Here is a 10399-nt window from a genome sequence, read left to right as displayed (position 1 = left end):
CTTGTCTTCAAGATTAATTCAGGTTGTGTTTTTTCCTCTTCTCTGGTACAAATAAATCCTTTCATGTTTGCAAATGAGGAGAAAACCAGTCCTCTTTCAGGAGTAGTAACTATCTGCCTGTTGCTACCTTAAAATCACAGCAGTCACATCTGGTAACTGCCCTTTTCTCATGTTTCCACTAGTTTTCAGACTTCCTCTTGTGGTAGCTTGAGACTGCGCATCTGGATGTTTTAGACATACAAAGGAATTGCTAGAGCAAGCAAAAGGGAAAACGGTGCCGAGAGTGAGGATGTGCAGATAAGCAACTGGTGCACTTTGAGCTAAAGTCACAGACAGACAGCGGGGAAGAGCTTTTTCCAAAGAGGAGAGCACGAGTTTAGGCAGAATGAAGACTCACATTGGCTGTGCTTTGGTTTTTAAAGTGCTATTCATCCAAGTGTATCTTTTGAAAAGAACTTTAGCTGCACCGTCACCAATCATTAAATTTCCTGGAGACAGCACTCCCAAAACAGACAAAGAGCTAGCAGTGGTAAGTCTTGGTTTCATCTTTGCTTCAGATTTATATTGTTGTTTCATAAGCAGATGTTTCTTTCTTGTTTCAGTTGAGGCTAAGGAATGACTGTAGCATTCTTACCCTGGAGTCTCTGGAAGTGCTAGCTAGCTAGCAAAGGTATCAGCTTTCAAAAGTTAAAACTGGAGCCAAGTAATGTTTCCTCTCTTAAAAATTTTAAAGCCAGCAAAGAAAGTCGGGTTTGAGTTGTTTTTTTTGTGTCTTTTTTCCTTTAAGTCTCAAGATACAAAATATTTTCATTAAATCATCAATGGTAAGAAGGGAGAAGGGCAAATATGAGACATCTATTTTTTTTTTCTAAAATTAAGTAGAAGTGATGGGAGTTGAGGCTCCCTTAATGCATGTATCCCAGCTTTCAGAAGTGTGCTTTCCAGATTGTTTACCGTGCCTTGCATAAACACAACTTTAAGGGACACTGCAGCTGAAAGCTGGCTCGAATTTCAGAAGCCATTGTGACTAGTTTTGACTTTGGAAAACAATCTCACAGAGTTTTAAAGAATTTTTTTCCCCAAATCCAATCTGGAACAAAAAAAGGAGTTTGGATTTCTGCAATACTAGCAAATTATAGCTCTACAGCATTTTATTCTAATGTTTTTTCGGCCCTGTGGACGTTCAAAAAAGTGACATTATGGGGAAGTCATTTAAAAGGAGATTGAGATGGATTATCCTTATTTTAGCATGTATATTATAGACTAAATTATTTCTCTTCCTCAGCAGTACATCCATTTTAAGGAGGATTGAGATAAATTATTCTTATTTTAGGACCTAGAGATTTGAAAGTTGGTCACTTTTCCTCAGGAGTTTGTGTGCATCTTGGGAAAGCTTGCCAGGTTAAAGAAGGTCTGGGGGAGGGTAGAGAGAGAATTTCCAGTTGGGAGCTGTGTCGGAAAGTTTAGGAGAAACAGACAAGCTGACCCAAATAGGGCATTCCTCAGTTGTTAACAAAACAAATTCACCCAAGGTTTTGCCTCAGCAGCACAGTAGCCAAGAGCTGGGGGCAGGGGGTGTATTTGGGAGAGGAGAGGGGGTCCCATGTGTCTAAGAGCAATTTAACCACACTGGCAGAATTTTTTTCTTAGACACAGCCAGGCTTTCATTCAATAACTGCAATCCACATCCCCCCTCATCTCTGTTTCTTTCAAACATATTTATTATGTGTACTCAGAGGAAAATTACAAGCTGGTTTGACACTGCTGCTCTTCTTTGTCTTTCTTGGGGTATTCTTGGGCAATGCTAACTGGCTGCCTTTCCTCACATCCTCCATCAGAACAGCCCCAACACTCAGCATCAGAACACAAATTGCTATGCTGCAGCTGGGCCCTGTTTCATTAATGGGCTGGATCAAAATTCCAGATCACCACAGCTCCCTGCTGACTCTGGGGAAACTGCATTTCACAGCCTAGGCCAAGATGTGGTTTGCATAGACATTGCATTTTCTTCAAGATTCTCTCCTCATAGAACAGCTGATCATGGTCATTTCTCATCTTCATTAAAATCTCCATTTTAGGAAAAACTGAAAGAGGTTAGCTTTCAACTTAGAATCCTAGCAAGTAAAATTCTTGATCATGCTTCAGTTTATATTTTTGATTGTATAGCTTGCTCCCAAACCTAAAATGGCAAGAGAACAACCTGGTTCTTCAGTAAATGTCAGTCTGATGTCCAGTCTGTATTACACCATGGTATGTCATTGGGGGGTGCAAGCAGAAGCGTAACAAAATCCATCAAACTACATGAAATGAAAATTAGGATAAGAACCAAACTGGCTTGTTTATTATGTTCTTAATGCATTTCACATAATTTCCACTGGGCCCCATTAACTATGTGTGCAGAGCAGCACAGTAGAAGCAAAGATGAAACCATTCTGTGTCCTTTATTTGCCAGGGCCACAGTCCCCACTGGAGAAATACCACATCAGAAGTCACAAAAATCACAAAAACTAGCCATAGTCTGCTCTTAATCATGATAGATGGAGGACCTTCTGAAGGAAATGGTGTAACATCTTGATTAAATCCTTTTCTGAGTAATGCTTGAACCATTTCCTATGCTGGGCAGATGAGGTTAGCCTGAACTTTGAGAGGAAGGTGGTGAAAGCCAGGCTTGACCAACTGCAGTTATCAAATATCCTCTGCTTTATTTTGCTGGTGGTGTGGTTTTATCCCCAGTCTCCTGGGTGAACTTAATCAATTAATAGACACATGAAACAAGGTTTCTCTTGGGAATACTTGCTGGCACAAGAACATAAATGTGCAGTCATTTTGTCAGGTTTCTTGTAATCTTCAGTTTGAAGATTATTCAGGTGTTTTCCTCCCTTGGACTTACAGTTAATATCTGGGATACAATACCTGAAGGATGTTTCTTCCTCAGCTGCAGAATGTTTTTATGGGAAGATCAGTAACTTTGAACTTTCCTGTCTCACAGCACCATTGGCAGGGGCATCTCTCAGTCTGCAGTGCCAAGCACCATCTGGGTGCAGTTTGGGAATACCTGCCATTTCACATGGCTGCAGCTTCTTTTCCCAGAGGGGCATAAAACACAGTAAACCCTTCCTTAAGAGAAGGAGACTTTTGTGGGTATTAGTTTAGGAGATGAAAATAATGTGATTTGTGCCATCTTTTGGGTTATGACCACTCTTTTTTAATGAGAAGGAACTCTGTGAACTGCCACCATGGCTGTGTCAGAAGCATCAGTCTGGCCATGATGAGCTGGAGCAGTCAATGGAGTTTTAAGTATGGAAATATTGATTGGCTGCAGTGTCCAAGCAGCTGAGATGTTACCAAATACTTTCTTCCCCAGGTTTTTGCAATGTTTGACTCAAAAGCAAACACATCCAACATTCAAACTCTGTCTGGTTTGAGTAAAGAATGGGTTTTTTCTTTGCAATCAATGTGGTCTCATTTGTGGGGTTGCTTTGATTTCTTGAGAAGTTTCTCAATAATGCAGATTCTTCCCAAAAACATTGCACAAAATCTAGAACTGTAAAGCAGATTTAATCATCATAAAGAAACCAAAAAAACACCAAACCCATTTTTACCTTATAGTTCTAAAAGCTCTATGCTCTAATAACTTCAAACAATTCATTAAGTAAAGGTGACAGCTAATAGTGGAAATGATTGTTTAATTAGCAACATCATGTGATCAATGATTCTTTGTGTCAATTAAGAAGATTCTGCTGGTCCCTCAATGATTAGTAATTGTATATTTGCAAAGAAAACTTGCAAATTTCAGGTGGAAAGCTAACATGGAATTATGGCATTTATTTATTTATTTATAATGATTAATTCTTTATTTATGAATTTTAAATTCTTTGTTCTGTGCTTTTTTCCCCAAGCAATACCTGAATAAATACTATGGCTGCCCAAAAGACAGTTGCAATTTATTTGTCCTGAAAGATACTCTGAAGAAAATGCAGAAATTTTTTGGGCTGCCTGAAACAGGAGATCTGGATCAAAATACCATTGAGACAATGAAGAAACCCCGCTGTGGTAACCCCGATGTAGCCAATTACAACTTCTTTGCAAGAAAGCCAAAGTGGGAAAAGAATCATATAACATACAGGTACAGACTGGTAATGGTGGGTTCTGTTCACATACACCCACAGCCCTTCCAAGAGCCAGACAAGGCACTTAGAAATGCAGTGACTGTTCAGAGGGCTAGACAAGATTTCTTTAGTTAGAACCCTCTGGTGTTTGGATAACTACCAAATGCTTTGACAAATACCTCTGTCATTTCTAATTGTAATGTATCAGGACATCAACTTTCTGGTTCTGGTTGAAAATAAGGAGATTTTGGGTTAGTCTTTGCTCTGCAGCAAGCATCCCAAGGGAGTTGGAGCAGGAGTATCTCAACTGCCCATCTGCCCCTGGAGGACCAAAGTATTATTGATTGCAGAGGTCAAACTCCCCTTCATTCTGCAGTCCTAAAAAGATGATTAAATAAATTTTAAAATCAAACAATTGTATTTCAGATACATACAAACATGAGTTACAAGCCTGTTGCAATAAGTTTGGTATGTTTTAATTTCATCTTCTTCTGAAGAGTTAGGGACCAACACAGCTCTCATTGTGGTAAAAAACTTGTTACCTTAGGTAGTCTGTAAACAAACATTTACCACCAATGAGAAAAAAAAAAAAAAGATTTGTCTTAACTGCATGACCTACTCTGCTGTTTCCTCACAAGTTTGGACTCAAAGCATCCCTTGGGCTGCAACTAACCTAATAAAGATTGAAAAACCCTGTGGCAGCTCTTGCAGCCCCAACTTGCTGATGTACTTCCTCTGAATGTTCCTCATCCTCCTTAGGCACAAAGTAGTCTCCCTCACTATGCACAGCTCCAGCAGCAAAGAACTGGAAATTTGTCTTTACATGGAATATAGCAGGCTATAGTATAAAGAACTAAGTCCAATTAAAATATAGGAAGAGGAAGAAAGCCACACACTTAAGAGTTTGTCCTTTCTCAGGTCAGGCCTGCAGCTGTATCTTGCATGCTTTTCCCCCTATTTCCCTATGTATCCCACACACAGGAAAAGGTTTAGTATTTCACAGGGATTAAGCAATATACAGATAGCAACACAGGTGAGGGAGAAGGGCTGCTTTTCTTTCATATTAAAGAGCAAAACAATCCACACTTGAAACTTTCAGAATGTTACTGAGCTCCTTTTCTGGTCTCAGTGCTGATGCAAAACCCAGAATGTTTTGTGCAAGGCTCACTGCCATCCAGGCTTTACAGCCTCTGGATGTATAATTTTCTTCTTGCTGCTGAGTCAATGCCAAAAGAAAATAAACAGTAAATGCCACATTAAACACATCTGTGAATCAAAGGAGGTGTTTAGATCTCCTGTGCAGCAGTTACCTCTCAGCTGGTGTCACTGCTGAGCCCACTCAGTGATTTGAGCAGTAAACAACTAATACAGGGAAGATGTTTGTGTGTTACTTAACTGTTGCTTTTGCCTCTCAGGATTATAGGCTATACCCCAGACTTGGATCCTGAAACAGTAGATGATGCCTTTGCTCGAGCCTTTCAAGTCTGGAGTGATGTCACACCACTGAGATTTAACCGAATACACGATGGAGAAGCAGACATTATGATTAATTTTGGCCGATGGGGTATATTTTTTCTTTTTTTACTTATGTTTTTGGTTTTATTCCTTTCACTAATCCTCAGTTTAGAATGATTCACCTCAATAAGTAGCATCCATGAACCTTTCTGGCAAACCTTGTCCTAGTTCACACTTGTCTCATACAAGCTGAGATCTAATTTCACAAAGCCTTTCTTATGTATGAGAGAGAGGGAGAGAGAAAGAAGAAACAATATCTTTACACTATATTCATCTTTCCAAAAGAGAATTGCTAGGGGCAACATTTTATTTTTAAATTTACAAATCAGAAATAGAACTGAAAGATATTGGTACAGATCTTCAGATGATGTGAGCTGGCGTCCTGCCACAGAAGAGAATGGAATGCCATCATACAATTTATTTATAGCTCTGTATGCTGTTTTCCAGTGATAGTGGGGAGGGTTCTAATGTATTAGAGCTTAAAATTGGATTTGTGACTTCTAATTTTTACTCCATTGCTGGTTTCCATTCTTCTGTCATGGAAGAATACAAGCTTTCAATGCATTCTTTGATCTTGAAGAGTTTAAAAATATGGATCATAAGCTGAACTATGATTTGAGTACAACTGATGATGGGTGATTTGATTCATTTTCATTGTGCACATCTTATCAATTAACACTGGTTTCCCCTGAAGGAATATTTATGCGTTTTCAGTGTAAACATGGGGCATTTAACTTTTCGACACTCGTAGAATTTTTAATCCTAATGAAGATACTTGTGCAGCCAATCACTTGAGAGGTAGACTTTGGAAGTTCAGTGAATGGTTCAAATAACTGAACTCTTTGTAAAAGCCTTCATTTCAAGCTGGTTTTCTTTGCTTCAGCTTCTGATGAGTTGACCTCAAAAGCTGCAGAGATTCTGTATACTTCAGATCCTCATCCAGACTGGCTTGGTTTACAAAAAAAAAAAAAAAAAAGTCTTACAAAAGCAGAAGTGTTTCTGCTGGTTTTAGTACTTGCAGACTAAGCCAGCTAAGAAACTGTGGGCAAAAAGCTTCTTCCACATTCAGTCATTCCTATCACTTTACTGCAGGTCAGATTCACAGGGGCTGAGACATCCACAAGGTTCCTTCATTTTTAATCTTTCTCTTAAGTACAGAGTCTACTTTGAAATAAATGGGACTTAATGTAGATCAAATTCTTGTCCTTCACAACTGACACACTAGTCTCCTGAAAGGAATTAATTGAACTAGTACTAGGAGTGACACCAGCCTGAAATCAGTGTAACAGAGGAGAGAATCAGGCCTGTGTATTTCGGGCTTCTGTTAAATGCCAAGACATCAGACCAAAAGACCAGAAATGGTGCAACTGGAGGTGCTGGCAGCCAGCTTTGATGCACAGGTCAGTGTGGTGGGAGAGCTATGAATACCAGGGCTATGCCTGTGCCAGCCTGCCTTACCCACAAGTGGTGTACTTCCAAGAAAAGCCCACAGTGTAGCAGGAGAGCTGCTTAACCTGCTGCTGTGAGCTGCCTGAGTCCTGGAGTGCTCCAAGTGAAGGAGGAACAGGCTCCTTCAGGGCTCAGAGCTCGCTGCTGAGACACCCAGCTCTGCCTTCCTGCTGGGGCAGGGATGTCCTGCACAAGGAAAGAGCACAGCAATCTGAGGTGCAGCAGAAAAGAGCAGCCTGCAAAGTGAAATCTGCCCTTGCTTTCCAACCTCTGGGTTGGAGACTACCTGAAAACACCCCTCATCTAACAATGTTTAAGTTACAACTCCCTATCAGCCTGCATTGAGAAAGAGCACTGTGTGTGCAAGTATGCATCTCATGTACAATACCTCACTTTTCTTCACAATTTTTATTTCTTTCCACTGTACTTATGAGATATAAAATACCATGCTGTGACAACTGCAGCACTGACACTTCATGTTCTTTGTAAGAACTGGCTGCTTCTCTTGTGGATCAGTCTTGCTGGCACAACCCAGACCAGTAAATTCACTCACTAAAGCATCCTGCTGGTGTCTGGGATGGAAAAGTACACATGATAATCACCATTCATGTAGAGACTCTGCCTGAGGTCATTAGAAACTGCTCATTTTTGTCTGCTTGCTCCTGCAGAACATGGTGATGGCTATCCCTTTGATGGCAAGGATGGTCTCCTGGCTCATGCCTTTGCACCAGGACCAGGCATTGGAGGAGACTCCCATTTTGATGATGATGAACTGTGGACTCTTGGGGAGGGACAAGGTACCAGACTTTTTCATGTTTCAGAACATATGGCCTGCTGCCTGCTCTGTTTTAATGCTGCATTAAATGCTTTCATTGACTGTCAGTAAATATTAGGAGGTGAAAATTCATTTCTACAATGTAAAATTTCTGCCATTAAAAAATGCTATGAATAAGTGACTTATCTATGCATTAGTATATATTCCAGCACCAATACTGTATTCATAAGACTACATGTGACAAACTGAAATAAACCCCAGGATCTGGGTGTGTCTGTTTCCACCCTGTCCCCCTGTGCTACAGCAAATATCATGCAAGGCTCATTGGAAATACCCAAGTGGTTTATGAAGCACAAGGCATGTTCAGCTGCAGCCTGGAACCTCTGAAACTATAGTGAACATTTTACACCATATTACTTAAGAAACTAAATTACTAAATGTATTAACAGCATGTTTTTAACTTTGCCTTGCCATAGTAACAACATATATATTTTTCTGGGCTGATTCTAATACTTACACCATGAGTAATATCCATGTAATTATTTTAAAATTACCAGTTTATATTTCAGCTATGGCCATCTTGCCAGTAGAGAGACCAGCAACATATTGAGTTTCAAAGTGGAAATTCAGACTGCATTTCTATATCAGTATCTTCCAGGAAAAGAAAGTGTCCAGAAACTGTATTTTTTGTATCAGTTGGTGGCTAATTTCACCACTGCATTTGTTCTCCTTATAGTGGTCAGGGTGAAGTATGGAAATGCAGATGGTGAATATTGCAAGTTTCCCTTCTGGTTCAATGGCAAGGAATACAACAGCTGCACAGATGCAGGACGCAGTGATGGGTTCCTCTGGTGTTCCACAACCAAAGACTTTGATGCAGATGGGAAATATGGCTTTTGTCCCCATGAGTGTAAGTAAACTAATGCTTCTACTGTTTTTTTCCTTTTTTTCCTGGCAGATTGTTCCCTTCTTCTTTGCTCATCCACTTCTTCTTCTGCTTTTCCCACTTCCTTCCCTTTCAGATAAAGGAATTAATGTCTTTATTAAATCATAACAACATATCAGTATCTTACAAAATTATTAGAAGTCCATGAAAACTAAGACTGTACTTAATTTCTACCTTCTTGAAATATGAAAAAGACTTTATTTCACAAGAATTTTATTTTGTATTTGGAAACACTAATTTGCAGATTAGACAAAGTTTGTAATGTCTTCATGTAGCCATAACTTTTAAAAATTATACACAAGATTATCATTATTATCTTTTAAATGTATTTATAACAATATGTTTCCTGTTAAAACAAGAGGAACACATATTTCTGTGCTTGAAAATCTTGATGAGTATTTACAGCTTGATATAACATTTCAGATAATTTATTGGTATAAGTGTTAATTTCATCTCCTGTACATCACACTGCAGGAAACCTTTAGAGAAGCAGCTAAGTATAATTGGCTGTAGCCTACTGAGGTAATTTTTCAGCAGTGAGAAGAGTAGAGGAGGTAAAGTGCTCTCAGCCACTCCTTCCACCTCCTGTTTCCTAGTTCCTGGCACATATCTTAACAGCCATTCCCAGTACTGCAGTTTCTCAGATTCATTTTTTTCTCTTTGTACAAAACCAACTATTAGCTTTGGGGAGTGTTTCATCACTCTTTTTATCTTTCTTATCAAGCTCTGGGTCACTAAAACTCCTGCCTACTACTCCTGGGTCACAACAAATAATAAGAGAGTTTTGAAAGAGAACAAACCAGAAAGCAATGGTGCTTTGTTCAGATTCATGCCAATCCTGCTTGAAACAATTGTACTGGACTTACTTATAGTATTATGGCTACATGCAGTCAGTACAAGGAAAGACAATGCAGATTGCTGAAAGAAAATTAGTGATGCTTAAGCCTCAAGCTAACAAAACACACTCAGGGGTTTGCCAGCCCAAGGGTGCACAAATAGAACCCAACATGTCCCAGCACACAAGTACTGTCACACATGTATTAGTATATGTCTGAAAAGAAACTCTTTTTCAAAAGTTTGCAGGTATGTGTACATAGAAAAACTTCTAAACAAGATTCTCTGGAATCCTGCTGTAGCCAAACACTATATGGATTCCTGCTTGGCAGATTTTTGGGCTTTTTCAAGCAAGACCATATAGTTTCAAATACAAGATTACATATTTTATGCATCAGGATGGTGGTGGTTTCCAAAGACAATCTGTTGCAGAATATATCAGTCTTCTAGACCTAATGTGGTAAAAAGATATTCTTTAATTCCCAAACCCCTAATTGCCTGTTTTAGGTCATATTTAGACCTGATATCTACCCTGGTGACAGCTATTTATATTGCTATAGAAGATGGACAAGCAGGAGAACTTTACACAAACTACAATTAACTTTTTAAAAAGTTATTGTTAGTGGTGTGACTTTCAGAATATTTACTTCATCAGGCTATAAGTGTGCACATGCACATAGCTACACAAACACTATTTTTGTGAAATTTTGCCATCTGCATTTCCCACCTTTCCTCAAATCTCCTCTCCCTTGGGTTAATTCATTCAGCCAG

General features: G+C 39.3%; 1 protein-coding gene across 1 annotated transcript in view; it reads left to right on the top strand.

Annotated features, from left to right (window-relative positions):
- The first annotated feature begins 200 nt into the window (after positions 1–200).
- The window catches only part of MMP2 (matrix metallopeptidase 2), a 28278-nt gene continuing 18079 nt past the window's right edge, over positions 201–10399 (top strand). Inside the window, exons 1-5 of the mRNA XM_079315833.1 lie at positions 201–529; positions 3900–4126; positions 5525–5673; positions 7742–7870; positions 8585–8758. Of these exons, the coding sequence (XP_079171959.1) occupies positions 386–529; positions 3900–4126; positions 5525–5673; positions 7742–7870; positions 8585–8758 (823 nt within the window). The 5' untranslated portion in view covers positions 201–385. The remainder of the gene's footprint in view (positions 530–3899; positions 4127–5524; positions 5674–7741; positions 7871–8584; positions 8759–10399) is intronic.

Source organism: Erithacus rubecula (genome assembly GCF_903797595.1).
Source record: "Erithacus rubecula genome assembly, chromosome: 12".
NCBI lineage: Eukaryota > Metazoa > Chordata > Aves > Passeriformes > Muscicapidae > Erithacus > Erithacus rubecula.
The sequence above is the reverse complement of the archived record's forward strand: the minus strand, read 5'-3'. Positions and strand labels throughout refer to the sequence as shown.